The sequence below is a fragment of the Pipra filicauda genome, unplaced genomic scaffold (genome assembly GCF_003945595.2).
Source record: "Pipra filicauda isolate LSUMZ 115617 unplaced genomic scaffold, ASM394559v2 scaffold103_size3290846_pilon, whole genome shotgun sequence".
Classification (NCBI taxonomy): Eukaryota; Metazoa; Chordata; class Aves; order Passeriformes; family Pipridae; genus Pipra; species Pipra filicauda.
In genome coordinates this window covers 2252233-2277440 of record NW_024103474.1, presented here as the reverse complement: position 1 = coordinate 2277440, position 25208 = coordinate 2252233, and the positions used below count along the sequence as shown (strand labels likewise).

Sequence of the window (25208 nt, the reverse complement as noted above, 5' to 3'; positions counted from 1 at the left end):
TGCACCATGTGAAATCTCCACCCAGATTTATGCCACAAACTGCATTTCTATTGAGTTCAAACGCAAAAGGGTTTGTATTCACAAGTTTTCCTCTTCCCTCATCTCTACCAAACTTTTCTGTATAATAAATTTTGTACATCTTTCTATAAATCAGTTGGTTTTGATAAGTTCTACTTTGTAAAGTGTTCAGTGTCTTTGCAGTGCTGTATATTTTCTTTATTTTCTAACCAGCCACTACAAACCTTTTGCAGTTAAGAGCCCACACCACCAAACAGCATCCCTTCATCTCCCTAAATATTTCAGGGGGAAATATGTACTAAACATTTTTAAGGCAGCTGTTAAATGAACAGCAGTGATTCTCTACTGCTTTTTGTTTACTTCCTGACACAGTACAAAAACCTGTCCAACTTCACTTTACATGGAAAACTTGCATTTCTACAATATTCTTCATCCAACTTAATATACTTCAGTACAGTAAAAAAAACCAACCACAAATAAAAACCCACACTTCAATGACAGGGCTGTCTACAGGAAGCCTGGGACACAGGTGTCACTGCAGCCAATAGGTCCCAAATTCCAGACCAGTGATGCAACCACATCTCCTCCTCCCTGTCTCAAGCAGTCAGACAGTTTACACCCATTCAAGGAAGCCACAGTGTTTTCTTTAAATATCAAGGCTAGTATTTATATTAAAAACAGCTGCAAAAGACAGGAAAAGCAGGAAGGCAATTTTAGGCCAAACAAATGCATAGCAGGAAACAAACCAAGCACTGACAGCCTTGAGGCTTTCTCTAGCAGCCAGTCCTCAGTCAGCATCAAGCTGGACCAGCACACACAAGAGAAACACCCTGTAAAACTGCTCAGACTGTACTAACCCTACAGAAAAAAACCTTCAAAGTGCAGTATTTTTTCCTGCTGGATTTATCCAGACCTTGCCTACCGCCCCAACAACTCCAACAAGAATCACATTTTTAAAAGTACCATCAAAATTACACAGAACTGTGGACTTTCCTGATGTGTTTTACAGGATTTAATTTCACAGCTGTCAAATGGACATCATTAAAGTCCCCTCTATTGTAATTGAGCTCTGAAATACAGAGTACAGCAGGAAGCTCTTATGCCAGAAGAAAAACAGCCCTTTCAAGGATGTAAAATAGGACGACTGCCATCTGACTACTACATGTTAAAGGATGAAGATGTAGGTCCCTACAGCCTGTATTTCATTTCCCACCTTTACATCATCTAACTTCTTCTGCCTGGTGCAGGTCTTTGTCACGACCTTAAGTACTGCTCATCTTATTTGGAACACTAAACACATATGCTATTTTTTCTAAACCTTTTCACCTTGTGAATAATTTTGTAAAACTTTGGTTTTCATTGAAAGATTTATTCCTACATTTCTAATGGCTTGGGCCTGACTCATACAAACTGACTGCAGGTTTGGAGTCCTGCTGGCTGTTTGAGGAAGTTTACAAACAGGTAAGCTTAGTGCCAGGATGCCTTCAAAAATGTAGCAAGAGAATCGAAGTGGGATCAAATACTGGTAACTCTTGCCTTTCACACACTCTAGTTTTAAAGAGTGCTTTAAATGGCTTTAAAATAGCATGGTATTTCCAGAACTATAATCATTAAAACAGAAATCTGGCCTTGAAAAAATAAGCTTCCTTGGGCTTAGCAGCTTAAAATATTATCCCCAACAATCAGCTGAGCACCACCTGCAGCAGAGTTACACACCTGAGCTACAGCTCAGTCTGGAAGGTTAATGGTTAATTACCAAAGGCTGGCTCTCCCACAGCACTAGTTTGCAGGCTGAAGCAGCAAAGTAGCTGCTGTTTCACCTCCTGCACCCATGACCTCCAGTGGAATAAGGGGATAGATGGCACTGACATTTTCCCAACTAAATTCACTCGGTTTTCTCACTCACTCAGATATTGCATAATAGTAATGGAAATTGTCCATCCCAACATTAACAGGTCTTAGTTCACACCTGAAATGAAAGTTTCCAGTCCCCACACCACAGGTCTCACTGTGCCTCTCTGCTGATCGAGGACTGAGAGAACAAACCCGCCTGGGGGACGAACCACATCCTAACACACATCGGTGACACTCCCCAGCAGTGGTATTTCTGTCAATACACATCATGCATCCGACAGAAAGAGATCAGACAACGCTCAAAGACTTGTGTTAAGCTTCTAACCAACTCCTTCACTGAACGATCAGGACATTTTTGGCTGTAAATATGCAACTCACACCTGACAGTCATTCCCACAAAATCACGTTTCAAGGGCTGTCACCTGGGAGGGAGTTCAGCCCTTAATGTGCTACAGCTGTGCAAAGGCTCTGTCCTATTAACAACTCAGAAATCACTTTCTTGTTGCTTTGTTTTCTCTGGGTACTTCTAAAGAGGCAGGAACATAAAGCATTACTTATAACCATCACACAACTTTCTAAATGCTGCCTTTCTAGAACATTGCTACCTTTTCCTTTTAGGTTTCTACAGCAGGAAGAAGCCTGATGTCATCATGTGTATTCTACCAAAAAAAAATTTACACTAAAATAAGGCAGAAGCAGAAAACATTTTTTAGTTATATAACTAAAGGGTGGTGTGCTCAAGGCATATTCTGCCTGCAATTATGCTGAGGTTTGTTTTATGATGAGCTTCTTCCTGAAAAACAGACCAATTAACTCTTGGTAGGATGCAACCAGACAAAAACAAGTTATACATCAAAAATACCATTCCTTCCCCAACAAGAATACTGCTGACAATCAGCCTTTTTTTCTTTTTTTTTGGTGGGGTGAGATTAAAACTATCCATCCCGAATCATCTGTTTTCCTCTGAAAATAAGATCAGCTTTACAAGAGGGATATTGCCCTCTGAAGGAAGGATTTCCTATGTGTAGTCCAGCTTTGAAAGCTACGTTCACTCGACAGCAATCTTCCATAAACATACGCACATATACACAGATATATATGGGCAAGAACACGACGCTCGCTCGCTCAGCCTCCACCTCTCCCACCGGACCAAGGCTCCGCGGAGCTCGGGGCCGGTTCTCCCGGCTGAGCCCCCGCTCCCAGGCGGCTCCTTCCCCCGGGCACGGCGCATAAAACCCCTCGGAAACTTGTGCCAAACGTCTCCGGCTCCGTGCTCAGCGTGGGCACAGCTCCTGCCCGGGCGCTGCTGCCGGAGATACCCTGGCAGTGAGACCCGGCCTCCCCCGCTCCCCGGCCCCGCTGAGGCGGCGGCCCCGCTCCCCCGCTCCGCCCCGGCACGTCCCGCACGGCCCCGCACCGTGTATGTGTCCACTAGCTCGGAGCCCAGGACCCGGGCCTCCCGCGGGGGCTCCTCGCCGTCCTCGCCTCCCGCCGCCGCCTCCATGTCGCCGGGAGAAGCGCCGGGGCGCGGCCGCTCAGGCCGTCACGGCTCCCCCGCGGCCGCCGCCGCCCGCACCCGCCGCCCGCCCGGCCCGCGCTGCCGCCGCCGCCGCCATCTTGGACCGACCCCCTCAGGGTGCGGCGGGCCCCGCCCGAGCCCTTTTATGGGCGCGCGGGGAGGGGCGGGGCTTCAATAGAGGGGCGGGCCTTGCTTCTAGGGGTGGGGTCTGGCGCTGTAGGGGCGGGGCCATGGCCCGGGGAGGCGGGGTTACGTGTGTCGGGACGCGCATGCGCGGTGGGTCTGCACGGGTGTTCGCTGTTGCCCAGAGCGGTGGATTGCAATGGAATCCGATAGAATCCGACCCAATGAAAGCCAATGCAGTCCAGTGGAATCCAGTGGAACCCAATGCAGTGCAATTGCAATTCAGTGGAATCCAATAGAATCCAATGCAATCCGGTCTAATTGAATCCCGTGGAATCCAATGGAATCCAATGCAATGCAATGCAACCCACCCCAACCCAGTGCAACCCAACCCAATCCAATGCAATCCAGTGCAATGCAATCCAATGGAATGTTATGTGATGCAGTCCAACCCAACCCAGTGCAATCCAACCCAATCCAGTGCAATCCAACCGAATCCAGTGCAATCCAATGCCGTGCAGTGCAAAGCTGCCCAGGGCTGAGCTCCCTCGCAGAGCTGTGGCAGTGCTGCTGCTCCATGACCATCTGCAGCTGGAGGTAGTGCTGGCAGTCCCCAGCTGCAGGCAGGCTCTGGCACAGATCCGTGGCCACCAAGGGCTGCTGAAAGCTTGGGCGCTGTCACGTTGGGCCAAGACACCACTGCAGTGGTTCTGTGACTGATCTGCCTGATGCCACCCCAAAGCCAAAGCTGAGGAGCTGATGGGCCAGACCTCAGGAGTGAGCCCACTGTGAACTTGGGGTGTGGGATGTTGTTTTGGGTGTTTCACTGGCCTCATGGACTTGGCTTGCCTCAGTGCACTGTCCCACAGAGCACAGGGAAGTATTTCAAGCCCGTGCATGCTAAGGGGATCTTGCCAGGAATTTGTGGAACTTGTAACAGAGAAGCTAAAGGATGGGGAACAGACCCTCCTCAACCTTTTCCCCATGAATCCATGTTGCCCTGAGGGGGTGTCACAGGGTGGCAACCTTTCTGCTGGGCTCAGTATGCACACCAGGAAAGGAAAGTTGAGGTGGAGAGAAGATACGAGCTTTTTAGGAGTCTCTGACTCTGTTAAAAGATTGAAAGATTATCTAGAAAGGTTATATTTTAGGCAGAGGGATGCATCAAGCATCCATCAGTGCTTTGGAAGAAATTCTGCACTACATTATAGATGGAGGGATTTCACTATGGACCATCAAGTCACAGGAGATTTGGGGGAAAAAAAGGACCTTCCAGCAAAATGAAGGTGACACCTCTCTGTCCTTCCTTATGCTACCTCAGAGAGGATGCAATTAGCTCAGTATGGTGTCATTAATAACACCAGAAGTGCCAAATGCCCTGGCTGGATGCATGGACCTGCAGAGCCCATGTTGGTGTCTGGCAGATGCCTCCAGGACCAGGGTAGCAGATGAGCAAATACACCTCTGCAAATGGAGCTGGATAAACCCATTTTGATTTTATTTTCACTGAAAAATGCTTTCTGTTGGTCAGGATGTAGCCGAAGGATGATGTGTGCCAGGAGAAAACACATGTAGTGCAGGCAAACCAAGAGGGATTTTCTGTTGCTGTCCCAGCATCAGGAGCTGCTGCTGAGCTCAGCCTCTTCATGAGATAATAAGTGGGTTTGGAGAGCAACTTTAATTAAGCTTCCTCTCAATGTCCCGTCTCCTTAATTAAATAACAATTTGCAGCACTGGCGCGCCTGTCGGTTGCCATCAGTTCCCTTCTCCTCCTCCTAAAGCAGTTCCTGCCTGCAGGCACAGAGGTGGCTCCTGGTGTGACAGCCCTGTCCTGGCTCACAGAGAAGATGAAAGGGGGCAAATGGGGGCTTGTTCAGCAAAAAGTCTCTGAGGTGAATTTAGGAAGCAGTGAATTAAAGAACTTCAATGGTGTGGGTCTGGCTTCTCCTAGGGCCAGTGCCCGATGCAGGGAAGGGGGATGCTGGAGAGTTTTGCTGCAGCTTGGAACTACAACAGAAACCAAGGAGCCTTGCAAACAGCCCTGACCCCAAACAAAATTGCATCTTAGTTGGGCTTCTGCTTTGTATTTCCCTGCATTTGACCTGAAGGATGCCTCTGCGAGTTTTGCCCTGGATTACAGCTGCTTGGAAATGCAAACCTAATCCGAGATTTTGGAGGAAAAAAGCACAGTAAAACCTTCTGTTTGTCTTGGTACCTTAGACTGACTGACAAGTGTGGCAGCGTGTCAGGGTGCAGCTGGAGCCCAGGCTGACATGCTGTACCTGACCACAGTGACAGCTGGCGTGCCACCGAGCCAGCCATGCCCGGATTAAGGGCACTTGAGCTGGCAGCCCTCCCCAGGCTATAGATAGCCACGCTCCATCTCTGCCCTGGGTCTCACACAGAGAGGCAAGAGAAGCAGCAGGAGCGGATGGTTATTCCCAGGACACTCCATACCTGTAGCTTCCTCCCCCTGCCCTGTGCATGGCAGAGGCTCTGGGTTTCTCTACAAAACACCAGTTCTTTTGTAAGCAAAGAACTTCGAAGAGACAGGGGATGCTGGAAGCTTTGGCTCCAAGCAGCAGGCGAGGAGGCAGCAGTTGGCACGATGCCCCTCGCCTGTGCCTCCTTCCCTGGGAGGAACATCATCTCCTGTCACCAGATGGATTTCATCCTTTCCCTCCAGGCACAGCTCTGTTTTGTAAGTCCCTGTTCGTATCAGACATTTGCAGAAGTGCAGCCATCCCACGTCAGTGTGTATGGTGGCAGTGGCCCAGATTTCCTCTAAGCAGACAGAGACCCTTCTTCCTCATCCCGACCTGAATTTCAACCCAGCTGCTCCAGCAGCGCAGCCACAACCTTTTAAAGGCCATGTTAGAGCTCCCATTCCCGCTCTACATTGGCCCTGGATACATTCTGACGCATCCCAGGGGCTGTTTTCAGAGGGGTGACTCAGAGCCATCACCTCCCAGGACAGAGGGCCAGGGCCAGGCGTGATTCCTCACACTTGTACTGCCCAGTGCTGGCACCTGCAGTGAATCCTGAGGGGAGAAAGCAGCCAGGGGCATGGGTTTGCTTTGGGGCAGCACTTCACTGGGAAAGTCTCTATGAGCTTGCCCAGGAGGTTCTGAGGGATGATTTAATTGTGGGTGACAGCAGGTCCTTCATCCCGTCCTGTGCCCTCACCTAAGGACAGGATCCAATGTGCTTTAACAAAATAACTACTTCCCTTTGCAGCTTTTCCTGCTTCTTCTGTGTTCAAGGCAACCAAAATATTAACATGTTCCAATTCTCAAGACTAACTGCTTCAAAAATTAATTCCTTAAACGCAACTATTTTCCTTGCTATTCCATCTGGAGGCAGATCTGGGCTGCAGCTGTGTAAATCAAGGCCAGTGGGTACCCACAGGACCACAGTTCCTAACAAGTTAATCCTTCAGGACTCAAAACCTGGGAGGATGTGGTGTGGAGACAGCTCTGTGTTCACCCATGTCCTCACTTTGTGCTGACACCAGCAGGGTCTCTGATTAAAGCTGCTTTGGCTGGGAATTCCACAGGGACAGCAGGTTTTTCCACGCAGTATGATTCCTCTTAAACGGAGAAGGGATTTTAGAAAGGATGAAACCTAACAGCTGCACCAATATTATTTTCTGTTTTGCTAACTAACGCTGGTATGAGCCAGCTAGGGGTGGGACTTTGTATCCTGAGGTGCTGGAGCCATCCATAGCCCCTCTGGACACAAGAGGGAGTCCTGAATCACTAAAAGGAGAGGTTTGACTTCTGTTGCTGGATTAAATCGCTTTTTCCCGGACTGAGAAAACGCTGCTCATCACTTGGAGGTTTTTGGTGTGTTTTGCTTTCCACCGTGGAGGGGTAAATCCACGGTAAATCCAGGAGTGTGAATTTTAGCCATTTGCAGTGGGGACAGGTCATCTTGCTGGTTGGGTGAAGTGAGTCCCAGTTTCCTAAAAAACCAGGAATTATCCCTGAAATCAAGCAGAGTTGATACCTCTCTTTTTGGTAACTGATCCCCCCCGATTTTCAGCCCCAGCTGCAAACAGGAGCTTGAGGCAAAGCTCCATCTGCTTCCACACTTCTCTCCGTGGCATTGGGAGTGCAAATTCCCCCTATCCTTGGCACCCACCCACACATGGCATCAGCTCCTCCCAGGACATCAGCCCTGGCTGCCTGTCCTCCATGGGTTTGGGGACACCAGGCAGAGGGGACAGGGGGCCCTGACACCCTCTGTTCCCACTGCCCCGGAGGCACATTTGCTGCTAGACAGGGATATTTTGGGAGACATGCCTTTCCCGTATCGCCCAATTCAATTAGGCACAGTATGATCTCCGTATCGCAGCTTCCAGGGGGAACACGCTGGAGGTGGAGGTGACATGGTGGCACATGTCCAGTCAGGAGAGCTAAGTACCGCTACATATCAGCAATTTCGGCAGCACTGGCTGAAAGTGCTCGCTTGTTCCCACAACAAAGTCACGAGGAAAACTCCAGCTGCCCCCGGAGCGGGGCTGGGGCTGGCCCCGGACGTGCCAGCCTCGGGCTCGGCGGTGTCCCCATCCCAAGGCATGCAGGCGAGGCATTCCTGTGGGGCCGGGCATACGGGGCTGCCGGTGGGCTGGTCCCAGCCCCCGGGGCGGGCAGCCCCCTATATCAGCCGGGCCAGCGGGGGCAGAGCCAGCAGAGTGTGACCGTGACATCCCCCGGACCCTCACCCGCCCTCTCCAGCCATGGATGACATTTATAAGGCAGCGGTAAGTGCCTCCCTTTGGGGCTGTGGTTTGGGGAGAGGGGTCTAAAGGGATTTTTGGGGATTTTGTAGTAGATTCCCCAAAGCCTTGATAGCTTTAATTCAATCGAGAAATGCAAATAAGAAATAATTATAGGGCAGCAACTTTTAGTCAACATCCTCATCCAGGACACACAGACCTTTCTCGCTGATGGCTCTGGAGGTTTCACACTCCTTTTATAAGTGTGAAACTCTCAACAGTGCTGCTAAATTATTTACAAGTAGTCCCCTGTTTCCCTGCTGTAAAGCAGGGAGATGCCTCACAGGTGAAGTTACAGATCTCAACCAAACACTCAAACTTTAAGAGGTGGCTGCTAGTTTTAGCCCAGACCTAGCAGAGCAGCATTTCCCAGGAAAGAAACATTATTTTTATGGGTTAAACCTCAGCCTCTTCTTTCTGGTACTTTATAATTCTAGCAATTGCTATGTTTTCCCCCTCCTTAGCTGAATATTTTTTGGAGCGATTTATAAAAACCCTTGTTTTTTCTAAATTATGTCAAAACCTTCTCCTCAGCTTTGCTGCTCCTGCTATCTGCTGTGCACGATCCAGAATGTGAGCTATGCACTGGGGAACGTGGAGCATCCTCATGGCTATTTTAACTTCCACAGCTGCATGCTGCACTCTCTGTGTAAACCCAAACTATTTGGTCTGTAATACGAACACTGCATTATTCTGTAATGTAGACAGACAGTGATGTGCATGTGGAATAAGGATGAAAATAGATTCTGGATTGTGTGGATTGCTACTGCATCCCTTCCAAAACTGGAGTTACATTAAGAGCTTTTTGGTGCTTTTTTAAATTTTTTTTTAGTTTGTAGCTGACCAGCTTTGATTTTAACCAAGGCACAAAAAATACATCATACAAGTCCTATTTTAATTACGAGCTTTTTAGAGGGAAGGAATATAGCACTTGGTAGGTAGTTAAAGAAAAAACCCCTCAATGCTCACACCTTTCTGGTCCTTTGATCAGCCCTGAACCTCGTTAAATGGAACCCCCGTAGTGATCCTGACAGTGTGAAAAGGCTCAGGGAAGGCTGAGTCCCTCAACCACCACCTCCAAAAGGGAGGAAAATGGAACCTGTAAAATCAAAGAAAATCCAGGCTTTTCTAATGAAGGTTTTGAATTGAATACGTTCTCTGAGACTCAAGGCATCGGCCCTCTCCTCATTGTACAGGGACCACATGCCCATAATTAGGTAAATGTGAGACTTGAGTCCTGGGCATTTACTGCCAGCACCTTTACAGAGGCAAAACAAGTCCAAGCCAGGCACAGCTGAGACAAACAGCATTTTTGTGGATCTATTTCCCACAGTTTTAACTATAAGAAAACATTTACCTGGAAAAAAAATTTGAAGAATTTCAATTTCCCCTATCTGACGTCAAATGGAACCGTGGGATAGATGGAGAGGATAGCTGATAAAAGCAAAATACAGAAGATTTGGTGTTACCACGGCTGCTGCAGTGCTGTGACCTCCGAGCTCAGAGCTTGCCTTCCCACATTTCAGCCAGAGAAACCTGTCCCTGCAATGATGTGGAGGGAAAAGAGGAATAAATCTGCAAACAGCACCCATGTCCAGAGGGCACTATGAACAGGTCAAGAGACATCTCTATGATAAAAATATCGCTCTGTAGTTACAACGCATTTAATTTACATACACCACATCTATCACTTCAGAAGTCAAGGAAGCTTCAAAAGTGAATATTTTTGTATTTTCCACATGCTGATGGCATATATTAATATCATATTTATGCCAAATTCCCTACATGCAGCCAGAGAACCCAATGGATTTTCATCTTGCCCACTCATGCCTAGATAAGGGTGTGCAAACCCAAAGCTATTTTGGGAACATTTTTAGGCTCTGTTAAGCGGTGCTTAGAACAGTGCCAGGGACGAGTGTCCAGATAAAGGGCTGCAAGGATAAATTCCAAAGCCTGGGAACAATTGGGGAGCTCATCTTTATCTCCAGCACCTCTCACCCAGGCTTATAAATAGTGACTGCCCCAAGAGGGTCATGTTACGGAGCAGGATGGTGGCTGTGGGGCCAAGGGAGTGTGGCTGCTGCCCTTGCTCTGCCCAAAAAATATCCTCTGAGGGCTGGCTGCTGCCTGCCTGCCTTCAGCAGCACCAGGGACAAAGTGGGCTTGGGTTTCCTCCAGCAGTGGAGGAAAATCCTGCCACTGCCCTTTGCACTTCCTGACTTGAAAGTCTTCACCTCCTGGTGCACAGGGAGCAGGTTAAAGGCTCTCTGCCTGCTTCCCACGGGCTCTGTCCTGCTAAGGAAAAGTACTTTCCCTGCCTCTTGCTGCAAGTAGGAAGGTTTTCCAGCTGGCTTTTGCAAAACCATTGCTCTTTGGGGTCAAAAGACTCAGCTTTCCCTCAAAGACAAGGTGCCACAACCCGGGATCGTGGGGTTTTGCCTCAACCAAAACATGGCAGGGATGGGTGTTGGGGACTGTTTGCATTGGGATGGCAGCAAAGAGACTTTAGAGAGGTCAGACACCCTCTGTGCAGGTGGGGGGTCATACCTGGCTGGCTCCAGAGAGGCTGTTGACCAGCATAGGAAGGGTCAGTGTTTTCATGGATGCTGTAAAAGGGGCAGTTGGACACGGTGGTGAGGTCAGCAATTTTAGGTAAGCAGTACCTGCAGGCAGGAATGAAGCCAAAGAGAGAAATGCACTTAGACAGGTATGGCACAGAGCTGACTGATTCCTCTTTGCTCTCCTTAGTGATTATTTTGTTAATTCATACTAACTAATGAGCTCCCACTGATGGTCTGAGGGGATTGAATTAGGGCAGAGTTTAGGAACAATCTGCCAGTCCATTTCAGCTAATGCCTAATGGCTCCACAGGCCATTTCTTCAGGGAGATTCCCAAAACAGGCTAAAGGAAATAGCAGTCCTCTTCAGAGTCAAGACCCTTTGTAATAACACTGACTCAGATGGAAGTAAAGCAGTTAATGCTCTAGGTAGTGCAGGCAGTTTCCTGAATCTAGGGCTGAAAAACAACTGCTGGGAATGGTCTTGTCCACCTTTCCCTCCCCAGGGACCTCTCAAGCACATCCCACCTCTGACCTGGGCAGAGCCCACATGTGAGCAGCCCTCAGCAGTGCAGCTATCCCGTGGTGAAGCCTGCCAGCAAAAAGAAATTATCCCAAATGGTTGATGGAGGCAAATTCTTTTTCCCAGTGGGACTCCCCTGCCTGTGCAAAGGCTATTTCTACCATGTAGTAGGAGCTGCTACTCTAGAGAAGGGATGCTTGATTCAAAGGAGATGGGAATAATTGTTTTTTTAAGGGGAATAATCTCTTAGACAAAAAGTTGTGGTGTCAAAACCCCACTGGCTGTACATCCCCTAATACACGAGGATGACTGTTGTGAGACTTGGCTGATCTTTGCAAAGGCTGTTGAAAAAATAATGTGTCCTGTCAGTGATGCTGACAAAGAAAAATTACTTGGTCTCTGTGTTTTCCTTGCAGGTTGAGCAGCTGACAGAAGAGCAAAAAAATGGTAGGTGCATCTTGAACCTGACACCAAACTCCCCAGCCCCTGCCTCAGCAATGACAGTCTGGAAAATGCTTTGGTCAGACTGGCCAGGGCAGGACATGACCCAGGGATCTTGATCCACCAGGATTTCAAGCAAGGCTATGTGTGTGTCCCACCATGCCATGCCTGGGCAGTGCTGAGGGGCATGGGGGGGGAGGCTGTGCTTGGGATGAGCCCCCTGCCCCCAAGGCCACCTGTCTGCAGGGTCGAGGTGCACGACAAGATCCCCCCACATCTCCTCTCTCTCTGTTTCTCTCTCCAGAGTTCAAGGCTGCCTTTGACATCTTCGTGTCGGGGGCAGAGGATGGTTGCATCAGCACCAAGGAGCTGGGGAAGGTGATGCGGATGCTGGGGCAGAACCCCACCCCCGAGGAGCTGCAGGAGATGATAGACGAGGTGGATGAGGACGGTGAGAGATTTGGGTTTCTTCCACTCTCCCAAGCACCATCCCCACATCTGGAGATATGGGGGCATCTGTGCAGCACTGGCAGGACCCGTGCTGGGGAGTCACAGCTGTAGGGAGCAACCTGCTGTGCTGAGAATTCAAAGGACACCAAACACCCACCAAACTGCAGCATTTTTCCTTTAGGAAATTCTCAGGCAAAGAGAAACTATAAAAATTATTATTCCTACAATGATCAGACTACTTGAACTGATTTTGAGGGGGTACTTTGAAATTGCATAGATCCATTTAAAAAACAAAATGTAGGCTGAATGTAGAAACTACCATTTCAGAAGTGCCACAGTTACAGGATTCTATCATCAGGAAAGTCTCTCACTGCTCGAGTGTACACAACCCCACATAACTAACTGTCAATATTGATTAAATCAGTGTACTGGTGATCACACGTAACAAAATCCACCATGTGCATTTGGGCAGAAATAACATACTAAATAACTGGAAAATAAAAAAAGCAGTTAAAAATCAGGCAGAAAAGGAAAACAGCTGTCTCATTGAAAACAACAGTACTGTACTGTGGGTGCAAAACCACACTGGCATGAATACTTGCCTTCTGGAGCTTTTAATATTAATACCTGGGTGAGATGGACAGGTACCTCCATAGCAGGAATTTCCATTCATCAGTGCTTCTAAAAGGATTTTTGCCAAGGCAAAAAGACTGCAAAAGGTAAAAATTCAGTGATGAAGTCAGAGCAGGGCCTCCCATGTCTTGAAAACTGCCTCTTGCTGCAGAGCTGCTCTCCTGTGTTTTGATTCTTGGTTGCCAAAGGGAAGTGTGATCCCTCCTTGGTGTTGCCCATCCACTCACCGTGGCACCAGCTGATGGTGTCTATTCTGCCTGCAGGCAGTGGCACCGTAGACTTCGATGAGTTCCTTGTTATGATGGTCCGGTGTATGAAAGATGACAGCAAAGGAAAAACCGAAGAGGAACTCTCAGACCTCTTCAGGATGTTTGATAAGTAAGAGCTATGACCGTGGCAGGGTTTTGGGAGGGGTGCAACCACCCCGACTCCCTCTCCCCAGTGTGTCTGTCTGCTCCTGAGCTCTTCTGTCCCCTCACAGAAACGCTGATGGCTACATCGACCTCGAGGAGCTGAAGATCATGCTGCAGGCGACAGGAGAGACCATCACCGAGGATGACATAGAAGAACTGATGAAAGATGGGGATAAAAACAATGATGGCAGGATTGACTATGATGGTAGGACTTTCTTGCATGTGGTTTGGTCACGAGCCCTTGAGGGAGCCCTGGGCAGCTCCCACGGTCTTGGTTGCCTTCTTGGATGGGCATGAGCTCATGAAGACACTGCTGGGCAATATGTCTGACAGCAGTGTGTGTGCAGAGGGATAGGGGGGTTTCTTATGCTTGTGAAATGGTAGCAGGAACCTGGGGCTGCCTTCACTGTCCCCATGCTGTGAAAGCCAGCCTGCACTGAAGCACTGCCACTTTTTGCCAGAGACCTGCCTGTCTCCTCCTACCCTCTCAACACAAGCACCATTTCCAAAATGCCATAATTTTGAATGTGATGCTGCCAAAACAACCCCCAGACCATTTCCAAGCTGAGTCAGCACCTGTGTCCCTCCCCTGGACACTCACCTCCAGTGTTTTGGTGGCAGCCGAGGGTGACGCAGGGCTCCAGTGACATTTCCAGCAGGAGTCACGAGGAGTCCTCGCCACAGTCAGAGGAGCAGTAGCCATCCACCCTCGGCCTCTTGCACGCTGGGGGGTTGGAAAAGGAGACAGGGCTGGGGAAAACTGCCAAGAGCGCACTTGGCAGCTGCGAGGGCACTTTGGTCTCACCTCACACCTCTTGTCTCCAATGTCTTCCCCTTGGCAGAGTTCCTGGAGTTTATGAAGGGGGTTGAATAAATCTGAGGCCTGATGGACAGCTTGAATCTCCTAAACCCCTCCAGCTCTGCATCTCATCTCCTTCACTTAAATCCCCTGGCTACTGGCATGAAGACTGAGTGCTGAGAAGGGTGGCTGGGGGAAATAAAACCTGTTAATACCCAGTGCCTCAGACGGTCTTTCCTTAGAGGTTTAGTGACAGCTTCACCCCAGTCGTGTGCTCATGACTAATGGGGTCACTCCTGGGGGCCACTTCTGGCAAGGTGACATCACAGCTGGAGCTTTAATTCTCCAAGGAGGTATTTTGCTGCCAGCCCAGCGACAAAGTCCATCCAACAGGGCCATCTGCTTAGTGGGGAGCTGTCATCTCCTCACCCCTGCCATGGTGAGGAGGCTCAGGAGCTGGCACTGGTGCCTGCTGGCTTAACTGGAGCATCAGCAGCATTTTAGCAAAGAAATGTGAATTACAAACCACTTAGGCCATCACTGACATCCATGGGTGAGGGACAGTACCTCTCCTCCCTACTCTCACCTTGCTGTCCTGACAGGACACCCCGTCTTGCCATCCTGATTGTCACCCTGTGGCACATGCAGAAAGAAGACCTCAATTTTCCTTGGAAACATGAATAAAAGCCATTCCTAAGCTTGACTGGGTGCCTCCTTCCTGTCTGACCCAGCCTGGTCAGGAGCCCCACGGCACCTCATAGCCCTCCTCCAGTCCTGGGTGGGAGCCTCATTGCAATAAGTGAAACACCCAGTTTTCCCTCAGAAATCACATCCATTTGGGCCACAAGGGCCCTGAGCAAGGCAAGACCCCACTTTGGGTCTCAGCTCCCGGGCGCAGGGTGACAGCAGGGCCAAGGAGCTGAGCTGTCCCCAGGGGCCCCAGGCGCCATCTTCTCTGGTCCCGAGGAAGCGCAGCATTCCTTCGGCATTAGCAGCTCTCCCTGCACATAGCTGCCTCCTCCCATCGAATTACAGCCCCAGCACAACTCACACATTGCAGTCGTGTTGCTAAAATCAAACGTTTACCCAAGCAAAATAAACATTGGCAGGGCAAGGCAGGAGGCCGTGTCAGGGCGATGCTGCCCTCAGCCCAGGGTGGCCATGCTGCCACGTGCCAGTGCCCCACGTCCACTGCATTGTCCTTCTGCCTTTCTCACAAACCAGCTTTTTCTCCCCTCTCCGTGGAAATAACACCCTGAGCAGCTGTATTTGCTGTGACACTCACTCGCATTTAAAGCAATAATGAAATATTGTAATTCAGGACAAACGGGCCTGAGGTGAAAACAGGCCTGAGAGTGGTTGTTGATTGTTTGGAAGGACATGGCTGCGTCTTTCCTCTGGACAACAAGCACTAAATCTTTTGCTCAACCAGGGCTTGTAACACCAGGAAAACAGAAAATTAACCTGTCAGCTAGATCAGCTGATTATCCTTAAACCCAGGGTATTTTGGGAAGACCCCTAATGCAAATATTGGTTGATGTGCCCAGAGGGGTCTCCCCGAGAGTCCCAAGCCCTCAATGCCATAGCTACTGCGGATTCAGCAGGACTCCAGGTGCACCAGAAACCAACAGACATGGAAATGTGCTAAGAATTCTGTGATAGGAAATGCTCCCAGGTGTTAGTCTTCTGTTCCAAATGAATCTGTAGCCTAGAGATCAAAAACAAACACCCACCTCCCCAGCGTAGCAGCAGAAGTCATTTCCCATTGAGACCTGCTTATGAGGACACAGCTGAGAAGTGTTTTACCCGAGATGGAAACCTCCAGAGAGTTGCAAATACCTGGGCTTCACCCACAAGCCAAGGTGACACCAGCTGTCCCCACACCCACGGCCATCAAGCCCATGGCAACCCACTCCTGCACTCACATCACATCAGGCATCACTGAAAGCCCCATTATCTTCCTCTGTCCTGTCCAAATCCCAACATCCAAAAAGGACTTCTCCAAGATACTCTCTACTGCTTACTGAGAGGGTTTGGATCCCTGAAGAGTGAAGAGAAGAAATAAGGTTAACCCCTTTCCTTCAGTCAGCTTGGTGGCTTGGACTGCGCTGTGACCCAGGGAAAAGGATGACTGGAAAGAGCCACCTGCCTCTGTGTGTTGTCTCTCCCCCCTTGGCTCAATGGCACAGGTAGCAGCACACCACGGCCTCACTGGCTGCCTTTACTCTTTTCTGAGAGTAAAACAGAGAAGGTTGCGGCTGGGGAGAGAGGACAAAGGTCTTGTAGCAGCTGAAATTTGTCGCTAGAAGAGCAGAAACACTGGGACTATTTAGGCTTTTTCAGTCCTTAGAGCAGAGGTGCCAGCAGGTCACCACGCCCTGCGGGGAGCCACGAAAACTGCTGCCAGGCCGGTCTGCCTTAACACACTGACTGTCCTCCCAGAGCCAGACAGCAAATGCTGCAGGGTGAGGAGCTGTGGGTGGATTTCACTGTTGGCTAAAACACGGGAACAACTGCACGAGGAATGTAACATGACATGACAGGCCGGTGAGTGGGTGAGCTGGCTGAAAAAACAGTCATTAGAAGAGGACTGGCCTGGTTGAAGCCCCCACAGAGGGGGATGTGCTAACGATGAATGACAACCACCCTGAGTAGTCCATGTATCTGTGCAACTGGACAGAGCCACAGTTCCCAGGCCATTTGATCTGCTTGCCTTTACTGGCAGTAGATTTAATTTCTGCCCAGGTTTTCAGCTTTATCACCATATTTGAAGCCTCTCTTCAACCCTCAATAAAACTGCTATATGAACCAAGTGACTGCAGCAAGATCTGAGGAAATTTTGTACACACTGCCCTAATGAAACCTCTGCATCTTGCTTACAGCCATAAATCTGCCACCAGGGCAGTGGCAATGTAACATGAGCTAAGGTACATGGGATAAACACTCCACCATGCCAAAGCCACTGTGGTGTAGGAACACCTGCAACAGCCTTGAAACCTGGGCAAAGCAGAACTCATGTTCTGTTGCTGCTTTTCCTTGACTACACTATTGAAAGGCGATAAAGGGGGACATGTATCCAGCCCTACTTTTCATTTTCATGGTGAACATCAACGTTGCCAGTGAAAGCTGTCCCCCATCAGAGCATTTCACAGGGCTTTGATTTCTCCTCCCCAGTTCTGTGCTCTTGGCTTTCACCGTGATGGCTCTACTTTTGCCAAATGAGCTGATTCAGTATTTGGTTACGTGCCCTTTGCTCTTTTTTTTTTTTTTCAAATCGAAGCAAAGAAAGGAGCCAAACTGGAAACTTGATATGAGTCCTCTTAATTGCACAGGGGAGAAATCATCTGCAGCAAGTATGATGTACAGCAGCAGCAAGCACGAGATGTCTAAGAGTCATTAAGCATTGAGATGCTCTCAAGCTCTTTGGCTTCCTGCAGGATACCAAGCACTTAATCACGAGAGTTTTGAAGTTTTTAAATGTCAAAGATGACACAGCTCTGCATAATGGGAATAGTATCAAGTGGGCCACAGCTGCTAGTTCCCCCTCCTGGGCTCTGTATATGTAATGCTCCTAAAACGGATCTCCAGCCTCACTTCACCAACAGAACTTAAATGATTTCACAATGCAAGAAAAAAAAGAGGAAGACTCATCACAAGGCGATGTCAGCACAGACTCCCCTTCGAAGGTTTTCCTTCTGGGCTCGGGCAACCTGTACGACAAGGAGGGAAGCCATGAATTGAGCTGTCACAGGGTCAGAAAGTCCAATAGGTGGTCAGCTGATGTCAGGGTAGTGTCCCGTGGGACCACCATGTGTGCAGGGAGCAGACAACAACAAACCTGACACCGACCTGCTGTGGAAGTTCACAAAATTCCTGTCTCCCGCTACACAATGATGCCTGGATTAAGGTTACGTTCCTCTGTGCTGCATTTTGTCACGCAGCCGCTATTTTGGTCAGAAAGTCAGCAAGCCCATATTTGGGAAGCTGTCCCACTGAAGGGCAGCATGAAGGGCAGCGACATGAAAAGGCTGCTTCTGAAGGCAGGCCTGGGGTTGCTGCCTGAAGCCACAGGAAGCCCAAATCTTGCCCGCTGCTTCTCATTAACATGCCAACATCCTCTTCTCAGCCTGACCCTCGCCTCTCTCTCTTCCCTCAAACTGCATCCTGTGGGTGAGCTACTCCCACAGTACAAGCACTCGGGGAAGACACCAAGGGGGATGAGATGAAATCTCCCTTCTTATATGGAATAGTCTTAGTGCTAGAGATTTAAAATGCAGAACTTAAACCATGTAGGAGAGCTGCACACAGGTGAGGGTCTAAATTGACAAACACTAAGTCCTCTGCTCAGAGGCTTTTTCTTTTGCTCTTGTAACAACACACACCTGCAGCAGATTGACCTTCACTCACACAGCTGGACCAGCCACTCCATTTTCTTCAACACCAGCAACAACCCAAGGGGACATCTCTGCCAGCCAGGCAAGGCTGCTGCTGGGCAGCTCTGGGCAAGGGTTGAGGCTGCCAGATGTGCACAGTAACCCAAACCACAGCCACACAGTCCTACCTTTGGAGACAAACTGGCTCAGGCAGGGCAGGCACCAGCCACGCAGCTCAAGAGCCAGCAGATTTAAGCGCTGTGCATCTGTCTCTGGGTGATCTACCAACCTGCCAAAGGGAGGATTAAAACCGTGAAGAATCTCTTGTCAGTTGTCCTTCTGGTGTACCTGAGGGCAGCAGGGACCAAACAACCATTTGTCACTTTAGTACAGTGACTGCACACTCTCTGCAGCACCAAACCCCTCCGGACCCGCACGACAATTAACACCAATCTCCATAACAGTCCAGGAGCTGCACACTGCAGGAGCCAGACAGCTGAGGATTGCAGACACCACTGAATTCACAAACCCCTCAACCTGTGAGTTTTAAGGCAGCAAATCTCTTTATATTGCTTGGTTTAGGGTGGTATTTCTTGTCAGTCAAAACCTATTAAAAAGTAGGAACTGGGAAAGGGCTTTTGAACTCAAGCCAGAAAAAAAATAAAATATTTGCCTTGCTTCAAAGTAGCGTTGAATTTTGCTAATTGGCTCACCTATTCAAAAAAATCAACGACATTAATTGGACGTTTCAGTTGAAATAATGTTTTTTATCCAGCAGGTGCTTTGCTGCTCTACTGCAGTGAGAAGCTACGTGTAAACTTCCAGCCCTCGGGTGGATCCATGGATTTACCCCACCGGGTGGACAAGCGCTGGAACTGCAATTTCAGGAAGAGCTGGGCGCATTTTAACAGGTGGTCCACGTCTTGAGCCAGCTTTGCTGGTAAGGGAGACTCGGAGAGCGAAGCCCTCTCCTGGTGTAGAGAAGGACAGCAGAACAAAACCCGGCTGCAAAACCTCCCGGCCTTTTGAATGTGATTTCCCCTCATCTCACCTACACATCAGATTAGGTACTTCTGTTACTGGAATAAAAGATATTCCCTAAAATACAGAAACTATGATAAAATGCATATCTTTATGTATTTCTAAAACCTTGCACATTCCCATGGGTAGCTCCTTTAACACTTAAATACTTTCAAGTACCTCACAGTACAACACAGACCAACTCTAAAATTAATTGCTGTGGTCTCATAGCCAGCACTCCTTACTGTCCCATTTTTCAGGATTCCCACAGCTGTAACCACCTTACCCACACAGCAAAGCAGTGGACAAGTAACAGCCCCTGGAAAACTCATCAACTATCACAAAAATCATGGTACATGAGAAAGCGAATTTTACCTGTATTGAATATTGTCACCCAAGAGTACAGGCAACACTGGCTCAAATTTGGATGGAAAGAAACAAGTTATTTCTTGTCTAAATTTCAGAGCATCAATCAATAACCACTTCACTACTTGAAAGGAGACTTTGAACTACTAAATGCTCACGATATGTACTATCAATTACAGAAGAACAGCACTGGGGAGGGGGCAGGTATTTCACCTCCCTTGTGTGGTGGCTGGCAACAAACAAAAAAACCCCTCTCCAGGTGCTAACAGAGGGGTTTTAACACAAAACCTCACCAGAGTTCTGACTGGCTTGATCTGCCAGAGAACCAAAACACACACTGGTCACTACTCACAGGCTCAACGCGCAACTGGCACCTAAAATACAAACCAACTCAGGCTTCTGGAGGGCCCTCAAATTCAGAAGATGAAGATTTTGTTACACACAATTTTATTTTAAAAAAATGCTGTAACACATGCTAATAGGAAAATTGGTTCTTTTCATTAAATCTCATTAGTCCTTTTTCTGCTGAGCAGCCTGCTGAGCTGCCTGCTTGGCATTGTTGGCCTGCATCTTCTTCAACCCCTTCTTGTTGTGTTTCTTTGCAAATCTCATGTTCCTCAGAAACTTGGGATCAACCTATAAAAAACAGGGGAAAATAAGCCACGTTGTAGAAGGAACCTGTAAAAACATGTATCTTCAGTTTGTTTTAATTATTCCCAAATGTTGGCTGTGACTAATTCAGATTTTTTTCCCTGATTTTTTGATAAAATTGTTCTAGCCACCTGTAACCATCCTTTAATAGCTATTTTCCTTAATTGCCATACACATAAAAAAATCCAATACTCCAGCAATAAACCCACAGAAAGGACAAGTAAAGCTGTAAACAAGGCAAACTTCATTTCCATGTCACGAGACATTCTGGATCTGGAGTACCACAAACCAACCTTGGCAGCTGAGCACATACACATTTAATCCTTGGGCAAAGACCAATGCTGCTTCCTCAGGTCTTTCCTTTTTACATTAAAGGCAAAAAAAACAGTACAGAGAAGAGCAGCTACTGGATGGCCCATCCTGTCATGGCTGGGACCAATGCTCAGAACTATCAGCTACTGCTGCACTGAGAAACATTTGCTATTTCTCTTTAAAAAGAATTTTGACCAGCACAGAGGAGCATCAGGATTTTGTCCTCTTAACCCATGCACAGTGTGAGGGGACTGCTGGACTGTTTGGAGGGGGCAGGACTGAACCCTCATTGATGTGATGCTTTTACATCACATCCAAAAACCTTATCATCATACCTACAAGGCAAACGGAGTCACAGCCCTGCCCAAATCCAAGATGTCCTGTTTTCACTTTCAAGTGTGGAAAAACATCCTGTTCTATCACTTGGAAAATCTCACAAAAAAACCCAATATACTTTCACTTTCATGTGTTCTGGCCAGAAATGCCAATTCTTCTCATTTTGTGAGTGAAAATTCTCTGGATTAGAACAATATTGAAGGATACAGAGAAAGAGACACAGCAGGACTCAAAAGAGAGAGGAACCATCCAGCTGACAGGTGTTTGTTTCACTGGAAGCAGCAGTTAGTGATGCCCACCAGAAGGACACAGACAAAACTGGCCAATAACTTAAATGCAGTTTCATAGACACAGAAGGGCAGATTTTGTGTGGGCTAGAAATATCACAGCTGCACATAATGTAAGCAGAAGATATAACAGAAACAAAATAACACAAATACTGGGGTTTTTCACGGTTAAACCTCAGTGGTTCAACAGCCTGGAAATACCAATGGAAATACTCACCCCTTTGAGAGATTCATATCGATGGGACCTGGGTTTCTTGATGCCATTTCTGTGCCACTTGCGGGCTGTGTGGAAAATAAGAAAATTATTTAAATGACAATTTCTGCTATTATTAAGCAGCTGCAAGAGCTTCCTTTTAAGTGTACCTGACTATTAACACAATGTGTCACTCTCAACTGTACAGGACCAAGCAGGACCTACTTGTGGCCTTTGCTAACTTACAGCACTGATGAGAAGACTATAAAAAAGAACTATTTTATCAACGTGCTCATCTTTGGATGAGTTCAGACAGTATCACAGTCTGAACACCATCCAGTAGCATTATGGAATCCCAGAACTAGGAAGCGACCATTAGGATTACCTCATTCCCCCTGCCATGGGCAGGGACACCTTCCACTAGCCCAGGTTGCTCCAAGCAACATCCAACCTGGCCTTGGACACTTGCAGGGATGGATGGGGCAGCCACAGCTTCTCTGGGCAACCTCTGCCAGGGTCTCACCACCCTCACTGGGAAGAATTTCTTCCTAACATCCAAACTAAATCTGCTCTCTGTCAGTGTGAAGTCATTCCCCCTTGTCCTGTCACTACACATTCTTGTAAAAGACTCCCTCTCCATACTCAGTGATGATCATCACAGGATTAATGAGGTTGGAAAACACCTCTGAGGTCATCAAGTCCAACCTATCACCAAACATCACATTGTCAACCAGACCATGGCACTCAGTGCCACATCCAGTCTTTCCTTAAACACCTCCAGGGACAGTGACTTCACCACCTCCCTGTGCAGCCCATTCCAATATTAAATCACCCTTTCTATGGAGAACTTCTTCCTGATGTCCAACCTAAACCTGCCCTGGTGCAGCTTAAGACTGTGCCCTCTTGTCCTGTTGTTTGCTGCCTGAGAAAAGAGACTGTTTCAAACACGAAACTTGCAAACATGAAACTTGCCTTTTTCCTGGTTACGTATTAGTTCTATATTGAGCCCAGACAAGCCCTGACTCTCACCAAGCTCTTTACAATAAACATACCCCTTTATCCCCGCACGCCACCACCTCGCCTCGCTGCAAAGCCCCCTGGCAGCCTGCGCTGCCACAACCACAGGTCACAGCAGCGGGTCAAAGCCCCTCGGCCCACACCGCCCCTCCCCGCAGCCCCTCAGCCCCGCTCACACTGGTTGTGCGTGGTGTGGTTCTTGGATTTGGCCATGGTCGCACCTGCGGGAGAAACACAAACGACTCAGCCGGGGGGGCCAGCAGGGGAGAAGCTCCTGCCCAGCGCCCGCCCAGCGCCCGCCCAGCCCAAGCCCCGCTTATCGCCCCTCTCCGACACCCTCCAGCCCGGCCCGGCCCCTCCCGGGGCCCCGATGGGTCCGGATGGGTCCGGATGGGTCCGGATGGTGCCGATGTCCCAGTGTCGGGCCCGCCCTCACCAGAGCCACTTCGCCGCCGCCGGGCCGGAAGAGACGGAGCACCGCGGGGGCTGCCGGGAAAGGGCGCCGCGCCGGAACCCCGCGCACGGTGGTTCCGCCCGGCAGTGGTTCCGCCCCGCAGCCTCCCCGCTCCCTGCAACGCGCTGCCGCTCTGTGTCCACCCCGCTGCGGCCTCGCTCCCGCACCGGGACACCCCGCAACACCCAGCGATGCGGCGGACCCCAGCCCCTGGAGGCACTGCTCCCCTTAACAGCACAGTCCGCGACAACACGGTCCCCCACACCAACATGTCCCCCGCCATGGCCGCTGCCTGCCCAGGGGAGGGAGGCGGGTCCCGATGTTCCTGTGCGCTGCAGTTTATCCTCTCGTTCAACCACGCTCGGGCAATGCAGGCACACACGGGCAATGTTCCTCACGGCAGGGTCACTGAACGCCGTTCGTCTTTATCTGTGTTTGCTTTCAAACACCTCGAGTGCTGTGTCCAGTTCTGGGCCCCTCAGTTTAGGAAGGATGTTGAGGGGCTGGAGCATGTCCAGAGAAGGGCAACGAGGCTGGTGAAGAGTCTGGAGCACAAGTCCTATGAGGAGTGGCTGAGGGAGCTGGGGGTCTTTATCCTCGAGAGGAGGAGGCTCAGGGGAGACCTCATCACTCTACAACTCCCTATTAGGAGGGTGTAGCCAGGTGGGGGTCGGGCTCTTCTCCAGATAACCAGCAATAGGACATATTTTTCTGGCATTGCTTTTATTTTACAATGAGAGGCACAAGTGAATTGTCTAAAGTAACCCAGACTGGAAAAGATAGCCCAGAGACCAAAAGCCCCAGGACCAGTACATGGGAGAGAGACCTGGACATTTTTTTCAGTCATTCAGTGATTGCTTGCAGAGCAATTGCTTCTCTGCCTCAGGTTCAGATACCTGTGAACAAGTTCTTTCTATTAGAAAAACAGAAAAATAGATGAAAAATAGCAATATTCTTTTACTGGCATTTTGCAGCTGGAGTACAAAAGTCTGCTCAAAATCCTCCTTGCAAACTCCAGGCAAACTTCTGACTTTCTAAACTCTGTTGTTTTTTTAAATTCCTTCCACTGTAGTGAGCTGCAGTCTTTACTCGTACATCACTGTGGCCAGCTGATTGCAGCCAACAGCAGAGGGAAATCCTGACTTTCCTGATAGTGCAAAGAGCTGAGCTCAGTGGAAGACAGAACTGAGTCCCAGAGGTGTGTTTGCCTCCATTGCATTGCAGAAGGCAGAGAGAAACAGGCTGCCAGGTGCCCTTATGTTGGCCATTAGATTACCAAAACTCTTGATCTTTTCCACTCATTTCTGAGCCTTCCTTCATAGGAAGAAACAAAAGGGTTTATTTTATGGTTTCATCTACCTTTTCCAAGTTCTTTCAGTATCCTGCTGCAATTGTTGTTGTTGGAGCTCCCTGGGAGTCTTTCTCAGCTGCTGGTGGGACCACATGGGATGAGCACTCAGACAGGTGGGGATAAGAGAAGCTGTGCTTAATGCCCAGGTGAAATACAAGACATGTAAGACAAACTATTAAAATAAAACTGTGGAAGAGTGTTCAGTTTACAGGACTGAGTGTAACATATTCAGGGTGGTTTATAAATCACTGCAAACCAATGCAGAATATCAAGTAAAAAGGATGATCCAAGGCAGGATCAAGACCTGTGTGTACCATTGGGCAATCAAGCCCCCTTGAATTTGTGCTCTGATGAGCTGCCACATCTCTAATTATGGCACTGCTGGGAATGATTGGCCAGTTCAAAACCTTTAATCATACTTTTAGTTATTACAGACTTAATTAGTGCATGTTACCCCAAGTGTCCTCTATTAAAGGAGCTGTGCTCATTAAATAGGATTGTAAGTACTCCAGCAGCAAAACAATTATGAAAAAAATCATAGGTTAACATAAAAATCTTGCAGTGCCTTTGAGGACCGTGTTATCTCAGTCACTGTCCTTGCATCACACACATTTGTGCTGAGGGATCTCTGTTGGGTTTGTCACAGTTTTCATGCTGACACCACATTTCAGCAGACTCCCCTAACCTTGCCTCTTCCCTCCCTGTGAGCTGACATTTGTCTTGGGGTAATGAATTAC

At 48.7% G+C, this 25208-nt stretch overlaps 3 protein-coding genes and 1 long non-coding RNA gene across 7 annotated transcripts in view; 1 reads left to right on the top strand and 3 right to left on the bottom strand.

Moving 5' to 3' along the window:
• NISCH (nischarin) overlaps window positions 1-3476 on the bottom strand; it is a 28992-nt gene extending 25516 nt beyond the window's left edge. For all 3 annotated transcript variants that reach the window (XM_027727184.2, XM_039379003.1, XM_039379001.1), the window contains exon 1: window positions 3290-3476. In XM_027727184.2, the coding sequence (XP_027582985.2) occupies window positions 3290-3376 (87 nt within the window). In that variant the 5' untranslated portion in view covers window positions 3377-3476. The remainder of the gene's footprint in view (window positions 1-3289) is intronic.
• Window positions 3477-5005: 1529 nt separating this feature from the next.
• On the bottom strand, window positions 5006-15289 carry LOC120322776. 2 transcript variants are annotated; one of them, XR_005562689.1, is made up of 6 exons: window positions 14118-15289; window positions 13914-14036; window positions 12894-13423; window positions 10842-10957; window positions 9652-9836; window positions 5006-7478 (listed from the first exon to the last, which is right to left on the bottom strand). It is a non-coding gene; the product is annotated as an uncharacterized LOC120322776 (long non-coding RNA). The 2 variants fall into 2 exon arrangements; XR_005562688.1 differs by having other exon boundaries at window positions 13914-15289.
• Window positions 7992-14332, top strand: TNNC1 (troponin C1, slow skeletal and cardiac type). Its single transcript, XM_027727207.2, has 6 exons — window positions 7992-8279; window positions 11792-11822; window positions 12121-12267; window positions 13163-13277; window positions 13381-13517; window positions 14155-14332. Exons 1-6 carry the CDS (start codon window positions 8256-8258, stop codon window positions 14184-14186), a joined length of 486 nt encoding a protein of 161 aa, XP_027583008.1. The 5' UTR covers window positions 7992-8255; the 3' UTR covers window positions 14187-14332.
• Window positions 15290-20285: 4996 nt separating the features above from the next.
• RPL29 (ribosomal protein L29) lies at window positions 20286-23162 on the bottom strand. The gene is made up of 4 exons (XM_027727204.2): window positions 23103-23162; window positions 22843-22887; window positions 21674-21738; window positions 20286-20506 (listed from the first exon to the last, which is right to left on the bottom strand). The coding sequence occupies exons 2-4, from the start codon at window positions 22877-22879 to the stop codon at window positions 20381-20383; spliced, it is 228 nt and encodes a 75-aa protein (XP_027583005.1). The 5' UTR covers window positions 22880-22887; window positions 23103-23162; the 3' UTR covers window positions 20286-20380.
• Window positions 23163-25208: the final 2046 nt, after the last annotated feature.